Consider the following 25,285-nt stretch of genomic DNA (forward strand, 5'->3'; position numbering starts at 1 on the left):
GTGAGCGGAACGGAAGCGGAAGGGGAACGGGACAGGACTCAGGAGCTTAGTGTGTGATATTGATTACGCTTATCGGGCCGGACCGGTTCGGATTTTGGTTCCGGCATCATCATGGGTAGAGGCAGCGGAACGTTCGAGAGGCTGCTGGGTAATGGCAGACCGAGGAGTGGTCGATCCCCTCTGCGGCCTGTAGTGGGGCGCGAGCTGGGGAGAGGGAGAATAAAAGGACGGGGGTGGGGGAGAATAGACAGGGGAGGGGGGAATAGAGGGATGGGGTGGGGCACAGGGGAAATAGACTGGGGAGGATAGAGGGATGGGGCACAGGGGGAATAGACTGGGGAGGATAGAGGGATGGGGCACAGGGGGAATAGACTGGGGAGGATAGAGGGATGGGGCACAGGGGAAATAGACTGGGGAGGGGAGAAGAGAGGGACGGGCACAGTGGGGAATAGACTGAGGCAGGGGGAGAATAGAGGGATGGGGGGTGGGGACAGAGGGAATAGACAGGGGGGGAATAGAGGGATGGGGTGGGGACAGAGGGAATAGACAGGGGAGGGGGGAATAGAGGGATGGGGTGGGGCACAGGGGAAATAGACTGGGGAGGATAGAGGGATGGGGCACAGGGGGAATAGACTGGGGAGGGGAGAAGAGAGGGACGGGCACAGTGGGGAATAGACTGAGGCAGGGGGAGAATAGAGGGATGGGGGTGGGGACAGAGGGAATAGACAGGGGGGGGGAATAGAGGGATGGGGTGGGGACAGAGGGAATAGACAGGGGAGGGGGGAATAGAGGGATGGGGTGGGGCACAGGGGAAATAGACTGGGGAGGATAGAGGGATGGGGCACAGGGGGAATAGACTGGGGAGGGGAGAAGAGAGGGACGGGCACAGTGGGGAATAGACTGAGGCAGGGGGAGAATAGAGGGATGGGGGTGGGGACAGAGGGAATAGACAGGGGGGGGGGAATAGAGGGATGGGGTGGGGACAGAGGGAATAGACAGGGGAGGGGGGAATAGAGGGATGGGGTGGGGCACAGGGGAAATAGACTGGGGAGGATAGAGGGATGGGGCACAGGGGGAATAGACTGGGGAGGGGAGAAGAGAGGGACGGGCACAGTGGGGAATAGACTGAGGCAGGGGGAGAATAGAGGGATGGGGGTGGGGACAGAGGGAATAGACAGGGGGGGGGAATAGAGGGATGGGGTGGGGACAGAGGGAATAGACAGGGGAATAGAGGGATGGGGTGGGGCACAGGGGAAATAGACTGGGGAGGATAGAGGGATGGGGCACAGGGGGAATAGACTGGGGAGGGGAGAAGAGAGGGACGGGCACAGTGGGGAATAGACTGAGGCAGGGGGAGAATAGAGGGATGGGGGTGGGGACAGAGGGAATAGACAGGGGGGGGGAATAGAGGGATGGGGTGGGGACAGAGGGAATAGACAGGGGAGGGGGGAATAGAGGGATGGGGTGGGGCACAGGGGAAATAGACTGGGGAGGATAGAGGGATGGGGCACAGGGGGAATAGACTGGGGAGGGGAGAAGAGAGGGACGGGCACAGTGGGGAATAGACTGAGGCAGGGGGAGAATAGAGGGATGGGGGTGGGGACAGAGGGAATAGACAGGGGGGGGGGGAATAGAGGGATGGGGTGGGGCACAGGGGAAATAGACTGGGGAGGATAGAGGGATGGGGCACAGGGGGAATAGACTGGGGAGGGGAGAAGAGAGGGACGGGCACAGTGGGGAATAGACTGAGGCAGGGGGAGAATAGAGGGATGGGGGTGGGGACAGAGGGAATAGACAGGGGGGGGGGAATAGAGGGATGGGGTGGGGACAGAGGGAATAGACAGGGGAGGGGGGGAATAGAGGGATGGGGTGGGGCACAGGGGAAATAGACTGGGGAGGATAGAGGGATGGGGCACAGGGGGAATAGACTGGGGAGGGGAGAAGAGAGGGACGGGCACAGTGGGGAACAGACTGAGGGAGGGGGAGAATTGAGGGATAGGGGCAGGGCACAGGGGGACTAGACAGGAGGAAAGGGTAGAGGGACGGGGCACTGGGGAATAGAATGAGGGAGGGGAGAATAGAGGGATGGGGCACAAGAGGAATAGACTGAGGGAGGGGGTAAATAGAGGGATGGGGCACAAGAGGAATAGACTGTGCGAGGGGAGAATAGAGGGATGGGGCACAGGGGAAATAGACTGGGGAGGGGAGGATAGAGGGATGGGGCACAGGGGGAATAGACTGGGGAGGGGAGGATAGAGGGACGGGGCACAAGGGGAATAGACTGAGCGAGGGGAGAATAGAGGGATGGGGCACAGGGGGGATAGACTGGGGAGGGGAGGATAGAGGGATGGGACAGTGCAGAATAGACTGAGGGAGGGGGAGAATAGAGGGATGGGGCACAAGAGGAATAGACTGAGCGAGGGGAGAATAGAGGGATGGGGCACAGGGGAAATAGACTGGGGAGGGGAGGATAGAGGGATGGGGCACAGGGGGAATAGACTGGGGAGGGGAGGATAGAGGGATGGGGCACAAGGGGAATAGACTGAGCGAGGGGAGAATAGAGGGATGGGGCACAGGGGAAATAGACTGGGGAGGGGAGGATAGAGGGATGGGGCACAGGGGGAATAGACTGGGGAGGGGAGAATAGAGGGACAGGGCACAGGGGGAATAGACTGGGGAGGGGAGGATAGAGGGATGGGACAGTGCAGAATAGACTGAGGGAGGGGGAAAATAGAGGGATGGGGCACAAGAGGAATAGACTGAGGGAGGGGGTGAATAGAGGGATGGGGTGGGGCACAGGGGAAATAGACTGGGGAGGATAGAGGGATGGGGCACAGGGGGAATAGACTGAGGAGGGGAGAAGAGAGGGACGGGCACAGTGGGGAACAGACTGAGGGAGGGGGAGAATTGAGGGATGGGGCACAGGGGAAAGACTGGGGAGGGGAGGATAGAGGGATGGGGCACAGGGGGAATAGACTGGGGAGGGTAGGATAGAGGGACGGGACAGTGCAGAGTAGACTGAGGGAGGGGGAGAATAGAGAGATGGGGCACAAGAGGAATAGACTGAGGGAGGGGGTGATTAGAGGGATGGGGTGGGGCACAGGGGAAATAGACTGGGGAGGATAGAGGGATGGGGCACAGGGGGAATAGACTGGGGAGGGGAGAATAGAGGGATGGGGGTGGGGACAGGGGGAATAGACTGGGGAGGGGAGGATAGAGGGATGGGGGTGGGGCACAGTTGGTTATAGACTGGGGTGGGGGGAATAGAGGGATGGGGCATAGTGGGGAATAGACTGGGAGAGGGGGAGAATATAGGGATGGGGCACGGGGAATAGACTAGGGAGGGGAGAATAAACTGAGGAGGGCAGAATAGAGGGACGGGGCACAGTGGGGAATAGATTGGGGGAAGGGAGAATGGACAGGGCACAGGGGAATAGAGGGAGGGGAGAATAGAGGGATGAGGCACAGGGGGAAATAGACTGGGGGAGGGGAGACTGAAGGGGGAATAGACTGAGGGAGGGGGAGAATAGAGGGATGGGGGTGGTGGGGAATAGACTTGGGGAGGGGGAGAATAGAGGGATGGGGCACAAGAGGAATAGACTGAGGGAGGGGAAATAGAGGGACAGTACCGTGGGGAATAGTCTGGGGGAGGGACAGAGCATGGGGGAATAGTCTGGGGGAGGGGAAGAACAGATGGATGGGTATGGTGGGGCATAGATGGGGAGGAGGAGTATAGATGGACGGGACACATGGGGAATAGACTAGGAGAGGGGGAGAATAGAGGGACATGGCATGGGGGGAATAGATTGGGGGGAGGGGAATAGAGGGACAGGGTATGGTGGGGAAGAGAATGGATGGGACACGGGAATAGACTGAGGGAAGGGGTATAGAGGGACGGGGCATAGTGGGGAATACACTGAGGGAGGGGAGAATAGTGGGACGGGCACGGTGGTGAATAGGGAGGGGGAGAAGAGAGGGACTGGGGGAGGGGGAGAAGAGAGGGACATGGCATGAGAGGAATAGATTGGGGGAGGGGGAGTAGACGGGAGGGGGAATAGAGGGACAGGGTATGGTGGGGAAGAGATGGGACACAGGGGAATAGACTGGGGGAGGGGGAGAATAGAGGGAAGGTATTGTGGGGAATAGACTGAGGGAGGGGGTATAGAGGGATGGGGCACAGTGGGGAATACACTGGGGGAAGGGAGAATAGAGGGACAGGCACGGTGGTGAGACGGGGAGAAGAGAGGGGCTGGGCACAAGGGGGAGTGGACTGGGAGAGGGGGAGAGTAGAGGGACCGAGTATGGTGGGGAATAGACTGAGGGAGGGGAGAATAGAGGGATGGGTATGGTGGAGATGGACTAGGGTGGGGGAGGATAGAGGGATGGTGTATGGTGGGGAATAGACAGCGGGAGGAGAGGGCAAGAATAGGGATACGAGGTATGGTGGAGAATGGATCAGGAGAGAGGGACAATAGGCGGAGGGGCACAGTGGAGTGATAGGAAGGGAATGGGTTATGGTGGGGCATGTGAGTTGGGTTACCCGGGTCAGAGGAGACTAGGGGATAAGTGGGAGGGGCATATATGGCTTCTGATTATACATGTGTGGTGTTTGTATTCTAATCTTTTTAGATAAAGCCACCAGCCAGCTTTTGCTGGAAACAGACTGGGAGTCCATCCTGCAGATCTGTGATATGATTCGTCAGGGTGACACTCAGTAAGTAAGGCACGTTGCTTTTCAAATTAACCTTAAATGTGGTTCAGACCTAATATTCAAAGGGAGGTTATTCCAAAGGAAGGGGGCCATCAAATGAGACCTCTTCTGTGTCACTTCCCCATAGGCTTGTCTTGGACTTGGCAAGACCAGTCTATGGTCGTTCATAGAACGCAGACATCGGGCAGGTGTATAAGGAATAGTTAATTTTCCAAGATAGTCTAGAAGACCTGCATGAATTGCCTTATGAGCTAGAGTGAGGATTTTAAACTGAATTTGCGAATGTCTAGGAAATCGATGTAGCTTTTTCAACAGTGATGTAACATGATCTCTACATCTAGTTTATGAGCTTGGTAAGTCCACACATTTTCCCTGTAATGCTATTTCATAGTGTTCAGCGAGCTGCAGAATTTTGAAGAGTCTGTAATCTCATTATTTCTACATTTGAAATATCAGCATAAATAGTATTACAATAGTCTAGCTGAGAACCAACTCTTGCATGAAATGTGTGCAACGTGTTAAGATTGAGAATGCCCCTAATAGACTTTAACTTTCAGAGGGTGAAAAACCCTCGCTTAAGCACTGAAGATAGATGGCTCGAGAAACTGAGTTTAGAGTCCAAAATAACTCCCAAATATTTAAATTGATTAACTGGTTGAATTGGAGTAGCAAACAGAACAGGAATAATGGACGGAATAGGTGTATGGCCAGTTATCCAACAAATCATCGCCTTCTGTGGATTTAACACCATATGACAACGTCATGACTTGGCATCAGTCCTCCTCTGCTCTTGAGGGCTGAGAGAGAGATCCCCTTCTAGCAAGATCGAATCTTTGCAGTGGAAACCAGCTCTGCCTGCTGACAAACACCTCTGCCCTCCACTGCATAGAAACACTGCAGTTTGCCCTTCCTCTTTGGTGACATCAAAGGATCCCAGAGCTGTGACCATGCTGTCCTCCTAGCTCCTCCCCTCTCAGTACTTACCATTTTATAGTGCGACTGCTGTATAGTGGTAATAAGGACTCTGCCCCACAGAGCTTACAATCTGAGAGAGAAAATGACTTGCCTACGATCACAAGTATGTCAGTGGCAGAAGCAGGATTTAAACCCTGATTTCCCTGGTTCTCAGCCATTACTCTTAATCACCAGGCCACTTCCTGCTAAGCTTATTTCAGCGCAGACACATACATACCTCTGCGGGCTATATGCATATGTATGAATCTGCCAGTCCATCCTCATTTTGGGGTAGAATTTATACACATTTAGTGGTGTGCAGGAAATATTTCTCTGTTACAGCTTGCAACGTACCTTTGCACCTCATTCCAAACAAAGCACTATTGCAAGCCTTGCTTTCCTTCTGAAAGTAGCGTGAAATAGAACACAATTGGTGAGATTGGAGCTGAAAGCCGGAGCCAGCTTTTAGTGGCCATAGATTTGATGGTAGTAAATGTGGTGAGAGGCCATGCAGTTGTTAGTATTAATGAAAGAATTGTCTTATTCTCTTGAGATGACACTTGTTATCAGTTCTGTGCTGTTTTCTTTTTCTTCAAGAGCAAAATATGCAGTCAGTGCCATCAAGAAGAAAGTGAATGATAAAAACCCGCATGTGGCTCTGTACGCACTGGAGGTAATGGATCATGTAACCCCCCTCCTCCCTAATCCTGTGCATGCAGAAGGGAGGGTGCCCTATGACCCTCTCCATCCCAACTGTATATTGAACCCCATCCCTCCAAGCCCCCCCCCCCCCCAACCTGGTGGTCTAGCGGTCCTCTTCCCCACCCCTTGTACCTTTGTTGGCCCCGCCCAGCGTATCCTAGGATGTATTGGGCAAGGCTGGGTGTCATTTTTTTCAAGGCAGCGTGGGAAGAGGAGGACGTGCACTCCTTCCAACAAAGGTACGGGAGGGGGTGGGGAACAGAGCCGCTAGACCACCAGGTTGGGGGGGGGGCTTGGTTTGCAGCTCACTGGGCTACTAGGGCTTTTGGGGGGGGGGTTAGGGGGGCTGGAGGTCCAGTTATTTCTGATCATAGGGTGGTAAAACCCTGCGCTGTTTGGAACAGCGCAGGACTTTTGATCATCTGGGCATGAAATTGCAATAAAGCAGTGTACTTGAAAAATGCCAACGTAAATAACTTCCGTCAAGTCCCTGCAGCAAGTATTGTAGCAAGTAAGGCAGACAAGGGACAGGAGATTCCCAGTCGTGAATATGAAATTTCCCGCTGCTGTCTTTGCAGGTCCTGGAGTCTGTAGTTAAGAACTGTGGGCAGACGGTCCATGATGAGGTGGCAAATAAGCAGACGATGGAGGAATTAAAGGATCTGCTTAAGGTACAGAAGAGGGGAGGGAAAGGCACACTCGTGATCATGCAAAGTGTCTCTCCACCCCGGTACTTTCTTTCTGCTTCTGACCTGTGGACGCAAGTTACGGAATGGTGCCGGATATGCAGCTAAGTTAATTGCCTAATTTAGGTATGAATTGACCAGTGATTATTGGAGTTAATTGGCCCTAATTTGCAGTTATGCCCCTAAATTCTCTAGCGAGAGGGCTGTAGATGTGGGAGGGTTGGGGTGGGCGTGTGCCAAATTTTAGAATACTGTTGGTTATGTGCATAACCATTGCTGTGTTAGAATTTGCGCTTTGCATACACAGTTTAGGCGACCTGTACAGAATTGCCCCCTAAATGCTTTTTGGAGGATTTCACGGTCACCTGAGAACGTGGCAGCTGAGCAGAGGTTCTGTAGCTATTACGTCACTGAGGGTGGGGTGGTCCAGGGTAGAGAATCGGTCTGTAAAAACAAAGGTTTCAGTATTTTCTTTTTCTCTAAGAAATACGTTTCTGCTACATTCTCTCTTCTTCCTGCTGTTAGAGCTCGGGGGGGGGGGGGGGTCCTTTTCTCGGAGTTTTGGAATAAACTGTTATGGGGAATGTTTGCTGGGGGAGGCCTCGAGGTTGGAAAGTATTTCTAGTTGCTTGCTCCCAGGTGCATATGAGTGTCTTATATACGGCCACTGGGCTAGGATGGTGCTTTGTGAAGTTTATTTATTTAAGTGCGTTTCTATCCCACATTTTCCTACTAGCGCAGGCACAATGTGGCGTACAGTAACTCAAGAAAAATTACAGTGAAAGAAAGGTAGAGACATAGGATGACAGGGTGAGGTTGAATTCACAGGAAAGACATGGGAATGAAAAACAGTCCAACAAGTGCATTTGGGATAGAGTCCCACTTCAAACTACAACGGGAGAGTCAATGGAGGGGTTCGTTAAGGATTAGGCTTTCCTTATTGAATAAGTTGCAATGGGTTACTATTTTAGCACTGTCCTCTTTCTTCTTTTCCGATAGCGGCTGGTGGAGGCAAACGTTCGGAATAAGATTCTGTACCTGATTCAAGCCTGGGCCCATGCCTTCCGCAATGAACCCAAGTACAAAGTGGTACAAGACACCTATCAGATCATGAAGGTAGAAGGTATGGGTAGCCCTGCACAGCTTTAGCTGTATTTGCCGCTTATTATTAATATATGTTGTAATCCGCTCTGGCTTTTAAATGAATGCAATAGAAATGACAAAATTAAATCTACTGAGTGGTATTTAGTGCCTGGCTGGGAATTGCATGACTTGCAGAAGGGTTCTAGTCTTACTGTGAAACCTGCATTAAGCCCTGTCAGATGATGCACGGTAGCTGTGGGGCCTTCATGCCCTGTATATTACTGTGGCAGATGTATGGTGTCTGATGAAGATCTGCCCAGCAGTGGTCTGTTAGATCTGGATTTGTAATCGTACAAGCAGCCAGGCTAGAAGGAGACTTTCAAACCTTAAGCAGTACTAGCTGGATCAGTAAAGAAAGGTGGGGAAGGTTTTACCTTCTGAATTTTGTAAAACTTCTGGTAGAAGTGAAAGGAAAGCACAAGATAGTGGAGCCTTTTGCATGAATTCCACATCCTAAGCTCGCCTCCTGCTCCACAGTGTCCTGGAACAGGGGAAGGAACCTGAGGGCAGAAGGAGTAAAGCCTTAAAAGAGAGGGGCAATATTAGGTGAGACTGGAAGAGAAGAGGGGGGTGCTTGAGACAGAGGACCTGCGCTCCATAGGGACTGGAAGTGAAGGGAGGGGCTCTCGGGACAAAGGATGGTTCTAGGTGAGGCTTGGAGCCTGAGCATATGGCAAGGGATGCATCATATTGTGAGAACAGGAGAAGGTGCATGTTCCGTGACTTGAATGCTTTGGTCTTTCACTGCCTGTTAGCGCTTGCTCAGTCCTCATCTTGGTTATGGCTGCTGTGGATTGTGCCACGTTAGGCATTGCACTCAGTGATTTAATGGGTTTAGCTGCCATTTTAGATCTGAATATAACCAGTGTGTACTGCTTATGGTCCTTTGTTTAAGGCTAGGTTAAGTGCATTCATTTCATACTAGTTATGGTGTAAACAGCTGTAGATCATACATTGTTAACCTATGGACATTCTCTTATTATTTCTGTTTATGCAGGCCATAATTTCCCAGAATTCAAAGAGAGTGATGCCATGTTTGCTGCGGAAAGGGTGAGTTCTGCTACTTTGGGGAGGTGGGGGAATTTCACTGGGAATCTTAGTTTGGGTTGTTGATTATTTGCTAATTTGGAGAGTTGTTTCTTGAAGTGGATGCATTGGGGGGGGGGTCTGGTTTCAGGGCCAGTGCAAGGAATCTGGCAAGGAATCAGCCCTACCCCCCCTCACTTAACTTTCAGACCTAATATGCCTCCTCCCCCTTCCAAGACATTATGCTTTTAAATATTAAGTTATGGGTGGGTGCATGGGTATTGCACACAAACGAATAATGAGTCAATTTCCAAGAGTCGTTCATCTTGTTAAATAAGCTGTTTGGTGCTCCTCTGAGTTTGAGTGTCTGTCGGGATCTGCTCTGGTGCCCCTCAGAAGCTGTCGCCCCAGGTCACTGCCTTGTCTTGTCTAGTGGTTGGGTCAGCCCTGTCTGGATTGTTCATTTGTTAAAATTATTTCTAAAGTGCCCTCCCAGGAGTGATTGAGGGCTTATGAATTTCCCTGGTGTGAAGTAGGATTGTTTTTTTTTCTTCAAGGCTCCTGATTGGGTGGATGCCGAGGAGTGTCACAGGTGCAGAGTTCAGTTTGGGGTTATGACCCGGAAGGTGAGTGCTGTCTGTGAAAACTGTTTTTCTTTCTATTTGGTGGTGGGGGGTGGGGGGTCTGTCCTCTACTTTTTCCTCTTGACGGTCTGTTGGCGCTACTTAGTTCCAGTCATCCTTTCCCTCCCTCAGCCTGTTCCCATCCTCTCTGTGGCACCCCGTGATGGATAGGAGAGCTGAACCTGCCTCACCCATGCCACATTAATGATGTGGCACGATGGAAGATCTGCATTGTGGGACATTAATTACAGTTATGAATCTTGGAATTTCTGTTTAGTGCCTCTGGGTCTGTGGGATCTTCTCTGTAGACTAAAGAGGTTATAAATAAAATTGATGACTTTCTTTACTGGTTAAGTGTCTTCGAGTGTTAATGATTATGTAGAATAACCCCAGTGCTCTGTCTCTGCAGCATCACTGTCGTGCCTGTGGACAGATCTTCTGTGGGAAGTGCTCTTCGAAATACTCGACCATCCCAAAGTTTGGCATCGAGAAAGAAGTGAGGGTGTGTGAGCCCTGCTATGAGCAGCTTAACAAGTCAGTATACTGGAATGGGAAGGGTGGTGGCTGGAGCATTTGCATTGGGAGCTGTGTCTGTAGGGTTTATCTAGCTGAGAATTAGACCTCCCACTCTGCAAGGATACTTTGAGGGGTTTTCTGAAACAAAAGTTATATCTAATGTGTACAGTGAAGAGTCATAAAGGTTCATGAGTTTGCTATTCCGCCTTTCAGTGGTACAGCCAGAGTTTACATTTATTATATGCGGGTGCTTTCTCTGAGGGTTAAGAGACTTGTCTAGGGTCACAAGGAGCCACAGCGGGAATTAAACCCAGTTCCCCAGGTTTATTTATTTATTTATTTGTTGCATTTGTATCCCACATTTTCCCACCTATTTGCAGGCTCAATGTGGCTTACATAGTACCGTGATGGCGTACGCCAATTCCGGTGTCAGAAATACAGAGTGGTAGTTGCATTAAAGTTCATGAGTAACAGAGTGACTTAGGTAATTGGGGAGGAAGAATTACGTGTCCTGTTCTGGTACATGTTTTGTTGTGTTGGCAGGGTTCGGGTGTTTAGGTTAGGTTCTCAATTCGCTGCATTAAACATTAGGCTTGTCCCCCGCCATGGGAGCAAAGGGAAGGGGGGGGGGGTGATCAGTGAAGCCTTTATTTGCAGAGAGTTTGGTGCTTTGTAAAGGCTGACACACACTGAGCTTCCTGCTCCTTTTGTCCTGTTGCAGGAAAGCTGCAGATGGAAAGCCTGTGTCCGGCACGGAGCTGCCCCCAGAGTACCTCACCAGCCCCCTGTCCCAGCAGTCTCAGGTGAGCAGCTCTATACAATCCTGACAGCAGAATATTTGTGAAGCATTGTGAGACCCAGTCATCCCCGACTACAGAAAGCAGACTTCCAGCGGTTCTCTTCTAGAGGGTCATCCAATATCAAGTCTTAGCAGCACTGCACAACTTGAAAGTCTGCGGTCTACAGTGCTTTTGTAATTTGTCAAAATGGTTTGACTCTTGAACTAATTCTTAAGGCTATAATTAGCAGGATTTGCATACTTGAATTCTTTAGACGGAGTAGGCTGAAGTAGTGAGCAGGGTTGGTGGACGGGGTGGATGATTGTGAACAGCACTTGTGAGTCAGATCAGTGACGTATGGAGCCTGGCATCCTGTCTCTGGCAGTGGCCAATCCATGACGAGGAAGGTGATGGGGACTTGGAGGTAAGGGAAGAGGAGCGAGAGGTAGGGCATCTAAAAGTCACAGGCAGTGAGGGGACAGGTGATAAAGAAATACATAGGTGATCAGTAGATTTAGGGGGTGGGAAGGGTGAAGTTGGAGGGGGGTGGTACTGGTGATGGGGGGAGGGGTAATGAGGGTGGAGTCAGAGGCAGCAAGATGGGCAGGTGATGGAAAGGGCAAAGCTGGCAGTGAATGGGGTTGGGCTCCCCTCTTACGTGACCCTTGTTTTCGCTTTTTTTCCCCCCCAATTTTGAATAAGACACAAGCTGGGGAAGAGGAGAGAGGAGCAGCAGGGACAGAGGCACAAAGCAGCAGAAAGGTGAGCCCAGCTTTTAGGGAAACGTGCAGATTGTTTACCTCAAAACACACGGTAGATAGTGTAATAATAACCAGTCAGAGCACAGGTTTTGCCCTGCTGGGAGCCCTCCTCCTCTGCAGCTCTTTCTCATTCCTGTTACACAAGTACAGTAATTGTATGTATTTTTATTTTCCAAAAATATCAGAGCCCAATGTGAGTTACAGTATAAGATTGGAATTATCTTGTTCTAAATGAACCTTCCCAGTTAGCAAGCGTCCAAATGAAAGCAATGGCTGTTAATGTTTACAGATACCTCACCTTTCACGTGTGTCCATCTACTTACTTGCTTTGAGATTTTGCCCAGTTGTTCAAGAGCCCCGTGCTTTTCCTCCTGTGCTCTTGTTTTCCACTGTCCATTTTCGTCCTGCAGTGAGGTCTGTTGTATGTAGACGTGAGAGATTTTGCTGGTGTTTGTCCACTGTTAGTTCTGTTTTTGGAAGGATCAGAAGCTTACAGATTCCTTCAGCAAGATTCAGTGTAAGGGTTGGCGGAGAAAACTGTGGGAAGCCAGACTCTGTTCATTTCTACCTCTGCATTTATCTCAGGAGGCCTGATCTGCACAGGTGTGGGGGCTGCTGCCTCCAGAGCCCTTTAGCATGGTGGTTCTCCTGCCTGAGGGACTTCCCTTATTTTGTATGTTCGAGTCTGCAACATTAACCTTTTTTTTCCCCTCACCTCTGCAGCTTCCACCCAAGAGGGATGAGGCTGCGTTACAGGAGGAGGAGGAGCTACAGCTGGCCATCGCTCTCTCACAGTCTGAAGCCGAAGAGAAAGAGAGGATGGTGAGTCCTGGAGCGAGACGTGGAGACGCTGGCAGGATTTCAGAATATGGCAGCCTAATTGAATATTTTGGTCCAAGAATATTTATGCATTTATGAAAATGAAAGCTTTATTTTGTTTAGAGGCAGAAGACAACTTATTCCGTGTACCCGAAGGCTGACCCTATACCTGTGACCTCTTCAGCTCCCCCAGTCAGCACGCTCTACTCCTCTCCTGTGGTGAGATTCATGTGTACTTCAGCACTTTCACAGACGTTCATAGGCCAGAGTAAGGCCTGGTGCAGTCACTGCTTCCACTTAAGAACAGAAGATAATCCACAAGCCCTGTGTTTCTTCCCTTTCTTCTCCATTAACACCTTGTCTCCAGCATGCTTTACAGTTATCTGAAAAACATTGCACCTCTTCTGGTGTGGAATATTAAATAGATTTTCAGCTGCCTTCTTTGCGTGAGAACTTCCAAAGTACAGAGAAAATGTTTAATGCCTTATAAGAGAAACTGAGGGCGGAAGGCTGTGTCTGGCTTGCAGCCACTCGCCGATGGGGACAGTATGAGGTTTTAACTCTTTGCTCTTTTTCCACAGAACTCCTCTGCCCCCCTGGCTGAGGAAATAGACCCAGAGGTAAGGAGTGTTTTGTAAATAGACCTGGGGAGGGGGTTGGCATGCACAGTGCCCGCTGAGTAAGGGGCTCCTCTTTGGTTTGCAGCTGGCTCGATATCTGAACCGGAACTACTGGGAAAAGAAGCAGGAGGAGGTGCGGAAGAGCCCTACCCCATCCGCTCCCATCCCTGTTACTGAGCCCCTCCCTCAGCATGGAGATCTTCATTCTGCTCCTGTTAGTGTTGTGGAGGTAAGAGGAAGCTTCAGAGCCTCACCCCATCCGTTCCTGTCCCTGTTACTGAGCCCCTCCCTCAGCATAGAGACCTTTATTCTACTCCTGTTAGTATGGAGATAAGAGATGGGTCAGAACGTGTACTATAGCACACAGGAATGAAGAGGGGGAGGGGAGCTGTGATCCAGGCTGGAGAAGGACACCGTTTGAAATTATGATAGAAAAAGAAGGGGTCCACAGACCAGGCTCTGACTTAGGGGGTAAGGATAAAATATTGGGGTGTGACAGGCACCGTGTTGTTTCCAGCAGCAGTACCAGAACGGTGAGTCGGAGGAGAATCACGAGCAGTTCCTAAGAGCATTGCAGAATGCCGTCACCACCTTTGTGAACCGCATGAAAAGCAACCATATGCGAGGCCGAAGCATCACCAATGACTCTGCCGTCCTCTCCCTCTTCCAGTCCATCAACAACATGCATCCACAGCTGCTAGAACTTCTCAACCAGCTGGATGAGAGACGGCGTATGTATGAGGGAGGGGATCCTGGGTCTAGTCAGGCAAGATGCCTTTCTTTCCCCATCCCGACTTGTGTTGCATCTTCCTCTCCTTAATGGCGCTACCCTGGCTTCACTTGTCCCCTGGTCTACTTTGTGTAAAGTGCTGGCCCAGCCCAAGGGGAATCTTAGGCCTTGTGCCCTCCAGCTGTGGATCAAAGCCCTGTTCCCCTCCCCTATAGTTCAGCATCTTCCCTCTTCTTTCTTCCCCACTTCCAGTCTGCTGCAGATACCTCCTACTTCCTCCTGCACACGCCCCAAACTTAAAGGTTTTGTGCTGTACAGGCCCACATTGAAGTGCTGCTGTTCCCTGTCCCCTTCCAACAGAAAGTCTGCCTCAGAGGGGTAAAGGGACCAGACAGCATTTGAGTGTGGGTCTGTGCTTATGGGGGCCACACAGCACCCACTGCTCTTTAAACTGAGGACCAGCATAGGAGGTAACGGAGCGAGGGTGGAAGGCTTTTGATACCCATCAAAGCTGGGCCACCCTCTAAAAAAACCCAAAACTCTCCATTATTAGACAGATGGGTGCTTAACTTTGGGCTCCATCGTTTGGGTGCACAAGAAGATGTGTTCCACCCATCAGACCGGAGAAAGCGCAAACTAGCAGTTCACGCCTCCAGGGGTCAGGTCAACCCTTCATTCTGCCAACAATTCCATGTTCCTCCTTGGATGCACACACTAATATGGACCTGAGCTGAGGTAGCGCAGGGCCTTGGTGCTAGCAGGATCAAAGAATGGGCTTTTATTAGGCGCTGGCCTGAGAGAAGAATAGCCCCTGTCACGAAAGCTGGTACCCACCTGGGATTAATCCTGCGGCTGCCTGGAGGGTCTGGCCCCAGCACTGCTCGGGTCCGCCTGCACCTGGGCATGTGCTCTACACTAGCATCCTCCTCCCACCAACTGGGTCCCACTTGCCTCTGGGTGAGTCGCCCACTCACAAGTTATTCCTCTGTGATTTCTAAGGTCACTGGGGCTGCACTTTTGGGGGTCCCACAGTTCCTAGAAAGCACCCACAGACCCAAAGCATAAACCACCAGGATTCTTAGTCCAGAATAACAGAGTTAGTAAACTAATGGGTTTATTATTAGAAAAATAGAACAGTGAACAATATAAAACAGGTGGAAAAACAACAAGCAATAACAGGTCACTGAATAAGGATCAATATTAAAGCTATCTAACCACTTTGTTACTACCTGGGTAGCACCTGGGGAGATTCAGGAAAATAACTGCTCACAGGTCTTGAAAAGGGTCTCTGGGCAGAGATGTTTACCCTCTGCACTCCTTCTCTGAGAGTGGGGAAAATCAAGCATCTCCTGGCTGGATTTGAACTCCAGGGCCAATCAGAGCCCAGAGCACCAACTTTAAAAATACCTGTGCAATGGCACTATAGGTGGCCTTCCCACAGGGCTTAAACTGAAAGAGAAACAGTCTTTTCTGCAACAGCTTTAAAACAGAAAAAAAACACCACCTTCTGGCCAAATAAGAGAAATACACTGCATGAATAAAACAGTTCACAGGCTTCAAAACCCTCTGTTTCGCCACAGTCCCCTTGACCACCACCACAGAGACCCCTTGTGCCCAGGAGTTTCTCTGGGGCAATTGGGGCCATGGTCACCTCTGATGTTGTGTTCATCACGGGAGCTGGTGCTTTGTGGCCGAGATGTCACCAAGCAGGACTTCTGTGTAGGAGCCGGGAGGGAGACCAGAGAGAGAGAGCAGACAATTGGAAAAATCCACCATGTGTTGAGTTTTTAGATGAGAGCTGCATCGGGACAGAAATTTCACCCACCCCCTCTGGAATCTACCACACCCATCCCCCCAAATACTTCCAGCACTTAGGATGCTAATTTAAAAAAAAAAGAAATGGAGGAATTTATTTTTAGAGCAGATTCAGTTCTTTTTAAAGGCTCAAACCATTTCAGATTAATCTTTGGCATTGACATTTTTGATCAGATAGTTTATAGCAAACAAGTATATTGTACCTGCAGAATGGAGCTGGGCCTCCAGTAGCCCCTCTGTATATTCTGGGCCTCCAGTAGCCCCTATCATGCATTCTGAGCCTCGTTTTGGCATCACCAGACATTTGCAGTACCCTCCTGTAGGAAATCCATAGAGATTTCTCCCATCCCCATTCCTGTGCAGCTCTCTCTCTCTCTCTCTTTTAGATGTCGCGTTTTCTTATTTTTGCTCTCATCAGGATAACATGTACTGCTTGTCTATTTTATGTATTTAATTTCATGTATACTGGTGGGACCTGAACCCTCCTCACTTCAGAGGGAGGCAGGAGTCAGCCTGTCCTGGTGGATGGATCCATCCAATCTGAAGCAAGGAATGGATTTGGAATCACCACATTGGGTTCTGGTATTGATGCATTTCTGCTTGAGGGTGGGGGTGGAGGGGAATCATTGTCTGGACCAGGTTGCTCAGGGCTGCTGGTCGAAATAGGATTTGTTGTGATACGTTGCTTATCTAGCTTTGAGAACCTGTACTGTTGGGTCTACGGACCTTCCAGCTGCTAGTTCAGGGCAGAGCTGTGTGAATACTTTTGGACAGCGTGACAGTGGTAGTATATGTGAATTATCAGGGTGGAGGAAGAGAGACAGATGCTTATGTCTTGGGCAGAAATCCACCTGGTGGCTCTATCAGACAGATTCTCAGCAGGAACATCCTAATCCCTAAGTACTGTATTTCTTCAGCTGCAAGAGGGAACCTCGGTTTGTGGGCATAGGTGCCCTGGTGCAGCTTTGGCTTTGACATGGTCTCTTGTACATGTTTCTGCCTTGGCCTTCGATGGGCAAGATTCATCAGAAAAAGGAAGATCATCTGGGACAAGTCATGCTAGTAGCTTCATATTGGCCTTGGAAATCCTAGTATTGGGAACTCGTGGGGCTAAGGGCAAAGTCCTGTGTCAGGGACAGATTTGAATGCAAAAGGTGTCTTGGTTCTGCCTTACAGCTTGGCTGTTGAAAGTGTGAGGTTGCAGAGAAGAGGGTGGTCTAGCTGAGTTATAACCGCTCTTCAGTTTGGATAAAGTCCTCCGCCTCCCTGGCCTTTATAAGGTCTGGGGAATGTTTGAGGCATGTCGTCAGGAGAGGTACGTTCCACTGTAGGCTTCAGTGCCACAGATTTTGGAGGGTTTTTTTTGCAGGATGGCTGGCAGCTGTGTGGCAGGTTTTAGGGGGTTGATTCAGGGTCATCCCTTGGCATGGCACCTGGATATATCCTATTTCAAAAAGGAATAAAGCACTTAAGACTTCCTCACAAACCTGTGATGCTGCCATGGGACCTGAATTTGGTGCTGTTGGTATTGGTTTGGGCTCCATTTGAGCCATTGAAGCAGGTGTTTCTCCTAAGGATGTTACCTTGAAGAATCTTGGCATTGGAAGCCCTAATCTATCAAGCATTGTTTTTGATCGTGTCCAAGGAGAAGGTGATTCTCCACATTGTCCCATCCTTTCTGCCCAAAGTGTGTTTAGTAAGTTTAGTTTCCGGTATTTCAGGTGGAGGGAGATTCCACAGGCGTGCAACATCTGCATGTCCTGGATGTTCATTGGTCACTGCATTGTTCCTTGAGGATAAAGGAGTTTTGAGCTGTTTATGCTGGTTAGTGATGCTAAGAAGGTACAAGTGGCTTCAAAGCAACGGTAGCTAATTGGCTTAAGGAGGCATCCATTATGCAAGGACAGCTGTTGTCTGTGGTTTAGAAAGTGCAAGCCACGACTTGGGCAGAGTATAGTTTGATTCCTCTGCAAGAGGTCCTTGTTGTATTTCTTTGCTAGGCGTTGCATGTTAGACGTCTACAGCCACCAAGATGTGGCCTTTGGGGCTGGCATAGTGACAGAAAGCTTGGCAGGCGTATTGCTTTTGTTTTTCCCACACATCTGGACTGCACTGGAAGGAGGTTCTGCGGGATTGGAGAAGAGTTGGATGTGGTCCCTCTTCGCAAAAGTGGAGACAGAGAAGAAGAAGAAAACTATAGACTTGGTAAACCTTACTTTACTGGTTGGAAATGGGTAATGGAGGCTCTGCTCAAGGAAAGGATAACGAGTTTCCTGGAATCCAACAGATTACAAGATCCCCTAAGACTAAAGTAGGTGCTGCAGTTAATGCTGTGGTACAAAGTTCAAGTTTTAAAACTAGGTGGGCAAAGTATGGAGATTAGTTGATAAAGTTTGCTTTTTTGTATTTGTATTCTGCCTATCACTAACCTACAATTTCTCCTTTAAATCCCAATCTTTAAGTTCCCAAAGCACAAAGCAAAATAATGTTCACTTACCAGAGAAATGTCTTCTCCTCTCAGGACAGTGGAGTGCCGCAGGGATCTGTACTGGGACCAGTACTATTTAACATATTTATAAACGATATGGCAATCGGAACGTTAACTGAGATGATCAAATTTCCAGATTATACAGAACTATTCAAGGCTGTTAAAACACGGGCGGACTGTGAATTATTGCAGGAAGACCTTAGGAAATTGGAAGACTGGGCATCCAAATGGCAGATGAAATTTAATGTGGACAAGTGCAAGGTGAGGCACATTGGAAAAAATAATCCGAATCATGGTTACCTGATGCTAGGGGTCCATCTTGGGGGGGGGGGGGGGCTCAGCGCTCAAGAAAATGAGCTGGGTGTCGTCGTAGATAATACGTTGAAATCTTCTGTTCAGTGTGTGACAGCGGCCAAAAAAGCAAACAGGATGCTAGGAATTATTAGGAAAGGGATGGTGAATAAGACTGAAAATAACTATAATGCTTTTGTATCGCTCCTTTGTGCGCTCGCACCTTGAGTATGGCATTCAGTTCTGGTCGCAGCCGTATCTCAAGAAAGATACAGCGGAATTAGAAAAGGTTCAAAGAAGAGCGACTAAAATGATAAAGGGGCTGGAACTCCTCTCGTATGAGGAAAGGCTAAAGAGGTTAGGGCTCTCCAGCTTGGAAAAGAGATGCATGAGGGGAGATGTGATTGAGGTCTACAAAATCACGAGTAGTGTAGAACGAGTCGAAGTAAATCGATTTTTTTTTACTCGTTCCAGAGTACAAAGACTAGGGGACACTCAAGGAAGTTACATGGAAATACTTTTAAAACAAATAGGAAATATTTTTTCACTCAACGAATAGTTAAGCTCTGGAACTCTTGACATTCCAAATGGAAATAATTTCATGTTTCTGTTCTTTCTTGCCCCTTGGCCCTTAAGGGAAGTTTCCTGCTCTTATACTGGTTAGAGGCCGACTGCACAGGACCATTTATAGGGGAAGAGCTCTGAGCCAGTGGTTGTTTCTTCATCTGCTGGCAGAATATACCCATGCTTATAACAGATCTGGAGGGATATAGTGAAAGAATTAGTAGGCAAGATCTGATTTCCCCTTGCTTTTGCTGTGAGGGGTCATGGTGCTCACTGAACCCTCTTTCCAGGCTGGCAGTAATGAAGGTACTACAGGCTTCCCTGCAGACATAAGGTGTAACCAGGCAGAATCGGAGGAGCCCTGTGCAGTAGGGATTTACCCTGCAGTGTGATGGGAGAATGAGGGTCCCTGTGCAGTACAAGTTTAGCTTATGGCATGTGTTGGCTTTCACATTGGGTTTTTGATGCGGTAGGTGTCACACTCCTACAACAGCTCTGTCTCTTCTCAGTTTACTATGAGGGTCTGCAAGACAAGCTGGCACAGATCCGAGATGCCCGCGGAGCTCTCAATGCACTTCGGGAAGAGCATCATGAGAAATTGCGACGGGCTGCAGCAGAGGCTGAGCGACAGCGACAGATACAGCTGGCGCAGAAACTGGAGATCATGAGACAGAAAAAGCAGGTGATATGTCGCACTTCATTCTAAGCCTGTGTAACTCTCCTCGTCTCTCCACTGATGTCTCTTGCCCCTTCCCCCGTGAGCAACATGTCACGTTCTCCCCGGCCCCTTCCCCTGTGAGTGTCACATGGTTCTCCCCGGCCCCTTCCTCTGTGTCGCGTCACGTCATGCTCTCCCCGGCCCCTTCTTCTGCCCTAGTGTGTGATAAGTTTCACCACTTGGTGTATGCACTTACTATCCATCCCAACCCCCTTCCCCACTCCTTACGTGCTCGTGCCCTTCTCCCCAGTGCATGATATGCTTGTCTCACTGTCCCCCCCCCCCCCCCCCCCCACTCTGCTGCTGCTTTGATTTGTGATGCCCGGTCTCTCTTCCTGCAGGAGTACCTGGAGATGCAGCGACAGCTGGCAATTCAGCGTTTGCAGGAGCAGGAGAAGGAACGGCAGATGCGTCTGGAACAACAGAAACAAACCATCCAAATGAGAGCTCAGATGCCAGCATTCTCCCTTCCATATGCTCAGGTATACAGGGAGAATAGGAGTGCTGCTTGGGGAATACAGCCACCCCTGGAATTACGAGCTCTCTAGTTAAACCTCTTCTTCCTATCATTTGCTCCTGCAGTTGCAGTCCCTGCCTACTACTGCAGGGGGAGTGCTGTACCAGTCATCTGGGCCCACCAACTTCCCCGGCACCTTCAGCCCTGCAGGCTCTGTAGAGGGCTCCCCCATGCATACTGTGTATATGAACCAGCCTTCTCAGGCCAGCTCTGGCTCCTATCCATCTATGCCCGTTACTGGAACAGGTAAAGCTTGCTCTGGAGCGTCTTTCCTATCAACCCAGTTTGAAATTCTTTCAGCAGCTGTGTATTAGCTGGATTTGCACAGTGCCTCAATCTTTGGATTGGTCCACGCTGATTGTCATCACTGATGACATCATATGATTCAGGTTAATGTCATTGAAGTGCAGGGGAGCCAGCCTTAGCAGATACTGGCCAGCCCAGTTGTCTTCTTGTCTGGTATAGGAGTTTATAAATCAGTTGCACACCTGTTCCCAAGGAACCTTACTTACCCCTGCTTTTTGAAAAGAGCCTTGGGGTATAACCGTGATGAGCAACGATGTCTGACTGCTTGTCAGAATCCTGAAATGTGAGTGAAGAGCAGCTTTCATGCAGATCGATCATCTCTCTTTTGGATTAGATCCCAGTATGGTGAATGCCTACATGTACCAGGCAGGAGCAACGTCGGGACAGACGGCACAGCAGGGCGGTGCTGTGACCACCAGCAATGCAGCCTATTCTTCCTACCAGCCAACTTCGCAGGGCTATCAGGTACGCAGGCAGGGGGTTACAGGCAGTGCTTTGCTGTTCAATAAGTCCATAATACCCTCTGCTCATCTTCATGCGTTTCCTCTGGCTTTCCATTATTCTAAGGGGTTCTTAAGAGAACCATGTGTCCCTGAAGCCCAGCATTGTGGTGGTATCCCAGAGAGTAGATTTGCTGCTTCCAGACAAGGATAAGCAGTGTCTTTCCCAACTTTTTCTGGCTGAAAAATACGTATAGACTTTTTTTTTTTCCCCTCTAAAAGCTTAGCCAAATTCCTTTTAGACCCGACTGTGCTGGATGCCTGACCACATCCTTCAGAAAGAGGTTCCATAACTTAATTTTGTGTTGTGAGATTTCTTTAAGAAAAAACAAAAACATATCTTCTACTTGTTCTGTGGCGTGGAGAAGAAGCCTAATGGTTAGAGCCGCAGGCTGAGAACCAGGGAAGCCCAGTTCAAATCCCACTGCCGCTCCTTGTGATCTTGGGCAAGTCACCTTTCTCAGCTACAAGCTTAAATTGTGAGCCCATTTGGGATTTTGACAGTAGTTGTGGGGTGGGGGAGGGCTTGGGGGGCTTTTGCCACTGCAACCACTTGTTATGTTTTGACTCGCTTAATCCCATTCTTACACAGAATATGTCATCCCAATCGCAGAGCGTTCCTCCAATGTCCCAGAATCCTCAGCCTGCTGGAATGGGCTACATGGGGAATCAGTCAGTTGCAATGGGCTATCAAACATATAACATGCAAGTAAGTCAAATATCTCCCGGTTTACACAGATCATGGGTTGGAATGCCAGGGTGGAAGCTTCTGGAGAGAATGGGATTCAGTGGGGAAAAGTTCAGGGTGCTGCTTAAAATGGGGTTTAGGAATTGCTGAGATACTCAGTAGGTCTGGGTGGTCTGTATCAAGAGAATCTTTTAGAAAAGCACAGTGTTGTCCAGGTTCTGTAGGAGTCACTTTCCACAGTGACACTTCTGGTGCTGCTAAAGGGGAGGGGGGGGATCAGCACTGTGAGCAGGGTAGAGTACTACGACGCTGCAGCTGAATCGGCTTTGCTGACCTGGACTCCTGTTATTGTTTTTCTCTGCTTAAACCAGCTCTACTTGTACATTCTCTCTTGCGTCTTCTTCCTTCTTATGCTTAGAATCTCATGTCAACCCTACCTGGACAGGATCCAGCTCTAAGCACACTGCCCCCTCAACAGCCGTATCTTCCTGGGCAGCAGCCTCTGTATCAGCAGGTGAGTACCCCACCTGCACGGTTCTGTGTCCGGCTGCTGAGTACCCCACCTGCGCGGCTCTGCGTCCGGCTGTTGAGTACCCCACCTGCACGGCTCTACAGCTGAGTACCCACCTGCACGGCTCTGCATCCTGGTGGCGTCGTCGATGCAGCTGAGTACCCACCTGCACGGCTCTGCGTCCGGCTGCTGAGTACCCACCTGCACGGCTCTGCGTCCGGCTGCTGAGTACCCCACCTGCACGGTTCTGTGTCCGGCTGTTGAGTACCCCACCTGCACGGCTCTACGTTCCTGCGGCCTCTCTGCAGCTGAGTACCCACCTGCACGGCTCTACAGCTGAGTACCCACCTGCACGGCTTTGCGTCCTGGTGGCATTGTCGATGCAGCTGAGTACCCACCTGCACGGCTCTGCGTCCGGCTGCTGAGTACCCCACCTGCACGGTTCTGTGTCCGGCTGTTGAGTACCCCACCTGCACGGCTTTGCGTTCCTGTGGCCTCTCTGCAGCTGAGTACCCACCTGCACGGCTCTGCGTCCTGGTGGCATTGTCGATGCAGCTGAGTACCCAGCTGCACGGCTCTGCGTCCTGGCGGTGTCTCTGCAGCTGAGTACCCAGCTGCATGGCTCTGCGTTCCTGCGGCCTCTCTGCAGCTGAGTACCCACCTGCATGGCTCTGCGTCCCGGCTGCTGAGTACCCACCTGCACTGCTCTGTGTCCTTACGGCTTCTCTGCCTAAGTAGCAGACTCTCTCAGGTGGAGTTGGGCATATGTATATACATACACTTGGAGAGGGATTAAATTAGGTGTACTAAGTACAAATAGCAGCAGATGTGTTCTTCTGTGTTTGTTTTCATCTTGCATTTGACTGCATTTGTACACTGTGTGGGCTGATTTTGATGGGGAAGGGGATGGCTGTTGATGAACAGAGGGAGGATGGATGGCCTCTGATCACTTTGTTTATACCTTTAAGATGGTTCCTCCTGGAGGTCTCTCTCAGCAACAGCAGCCGCAGTCATCCCAGGGGCAGCAGCCACAAAGCAGTGGAGAAGCACAGCTCATCTCCTTTGACTGATCTCGACATCGAAGAGCAAGCCCACCTCTGACACTATGTAACACTACTATTGAGCAGAAATGACTTACTGGGCTTTAATGGCCCCATCTAACCCTACAGTGTGTAACTGCCATCTGTAAATTGAAATCACCTCATGTCCAGCCCTGCCCAAGAGACACTTAGCTTGGATGTCTGAGCAGAGACAAGAGCCAGGCCCCGCCCTCTCCACGGTGTACATAGTCACTTAGTTTGCTATTCATTGCACTGTTGCCTCCCCCTTATGAAATCTGTTTAATTCCTTCAGCTATGTGTGCCCTCTCCAGCTTTCACCTCCTCCTCCCTGGCCTGTGCTTTTAGCTTTGTTCTCTCTGCTTTGCATGCCATTGTCCTGGGGTGATGGGGGTTTTTAAGAGGCCCAACCACACTGATAATGTATGCAAGCCTTCATAGCTTATTCATTACTTTAATGCTTGGTACCTGCTCCATGAGCCCAGCATGGGAAAAGTCCTTTCTAGAATCCTACCCAGGATGGACTGACTGCTCCTTAATGAACCAGCATCGGGACTTTCCCAAAAGCTGCAGCTTGTTGACACATTTTCTTGGTGCAGTTGCTCAGGAAGAGTTTGTCCTGTGATTGTGGTGAAGGCCCCGACCTCGCAGGTGCAGCTTTTCACCTATCGCATGTGTTGTGTTCAGTCTTTCTCTGGTGGTTCTTGTACACAGTGAATAGTGTGCTGGGCATTTTTTTTTTCTTGTATTTAGTGTTGTGGGCAGAAAGGGAACCTGGCTAATAAATTGTTTTAAAAAGAGCCAGCAGGTTCTTGTGTCCTGATTGTATTGTACGTTTGGTTCTCTTTCCTGATACTCAGAATAGAAATAAATGTAAAGGTATCTCATAAATGTTTGCAGTGTGTCTTCACTGATGGAGGCAGTTCAGCCGTTCTCTGTGTATCAGCAGGGACTTATGTCTTCCATGTTTGTGTTTGGTGCTCTGTATGTTTGATAGTAAGAAGCTGAATGATGGTATCATCCCTCCCAATCTCGAATCCCTTCCCTGCTTCCATCCATGTATTCTCTCTCCTATTGCTACTGTTATAGGTAGTTAAAAGGAAACATAAAAGACAAGTTACACAAAGATATCACAGTTAGAGCTGTACCAAACAGCAGATTTTACTATTCAGTCAAAGATGAATAACGGGCATTGAGTTTTAACATAACAAATAATAAAAGAAAAGAGCAACGTGAAATTGGAGATCAAGTGTTAAATTCAGTACGATTTAGCACAGTAGAGCCCCGGGTTACTGCTATTCAGCCCTAATCATAACATCTCCCCTATTGCCAACTTCTTTCCCCTCCACCCAACAGACAAGTGTTCCAAAAATGACTTTATAATATAGTACAATGGTTCCCAAACCTGGTCCTGGAAGCACCCCAGCCAGTCAAGCTTTCAGTATGTCCACAATGAATAAGCATGAGAGATTTGCATGCAGTGGAGGTAGTGTATGCAAATCTCTCATGCATATTCATTGTAGATATCCTCAACACCTGACTGGCCAGGTGGTCCCTGAGGACTGTGTTGGTAACCACTCTCAAAAAACAAAAACTTCCTTCCTTTTTCCAATACTTATAGAGACTGAATCTACTCTCTCACCTATTAGAAATGAAGAACCTTCTGTTTTACGATAAGAAAATAACATAAGAATATGAGAGTAGCCATACTGGGTCAGACCAATGGTCCATCTAGCCCAGTATCCTGTTTTCCAAACAG

At 49.5% G+C, this 25,285-nt stretch overlaps 1 protein-coding gene across 4 annotated transcripts; it reads left to right on the forward strand.

Moving 5' to 3' along the window:
- The first annotated feature begins 10 nt into the window (after positions 1-10).
- HGS (hepatocyte growth factor-regulated tyrosine kinase substrate) lies at positions 11-24,732 on the forward strand. Of its 4 annotated transcripts, none has more exons than XM_030208667.1 (22): positions 11-148; positions 4,630-4,714; positions 6,263-6,338; positions 6,946-7,038; positions 8,053-8,176; positions 9,194-9,246; positions 9,780-9,848; positions 10,255-10,379; positions 11,083-11,164; positions 11,843-11,902; positions 12,625-12,723; positions 12,844-12,939; positions 13,302-13,340; positions 13,426-13,569; positions 13,858-14,071; positions 19,738-19,910; positions 20,288-20,428; positions 20,529-20,709; positions 21,104-21,234; positions 21,862-21,978; positions 22,376-22,471; positions 23,437-24,732. In XM_030208667.1, exons 1-22 carry the CDS (start codon positions 112-114, stop codon positions 23,536-23,538), a joined length of 2,337 nt encoding a protein of 778 aa, XP_030064527.1. In that variant the 5' UTR covers positions 11-111; the 3' UTR covers positions 23,539-24,732. The 4 variants fall into 4 exon arrangements, with proteins under 4 accessions (XP_030064527.1, XP_030064528.1, XP_030064529.1 ...); XM_030208668.1 differs by having other exon boundaries at positions 13,861-14,071; XM_030208669.1 differs by lacking the exon at positions 11,843-11,902 and having other exon boundaries at positions 23,437-24,731.
- The last annotated feature ends 553 nt before the right edge of the window (positions 24,733-25,285 follow it).

Source organism: Microcaecilia unicolor, chromosome 6, assembly GCF_901765095.1.
Source record: "Microcaecilia unicolor chromosome 6, aMicUni1.1, whole genome shotgun sequence".
Classification (NCBI taxonomy): domain Eukaryota; kingdom Metazoa; phylum Chordata; class Amphibia; order Gymnophiona; family Siphonopidae; genus Microcaecilia; species Microcaecilia unicolor.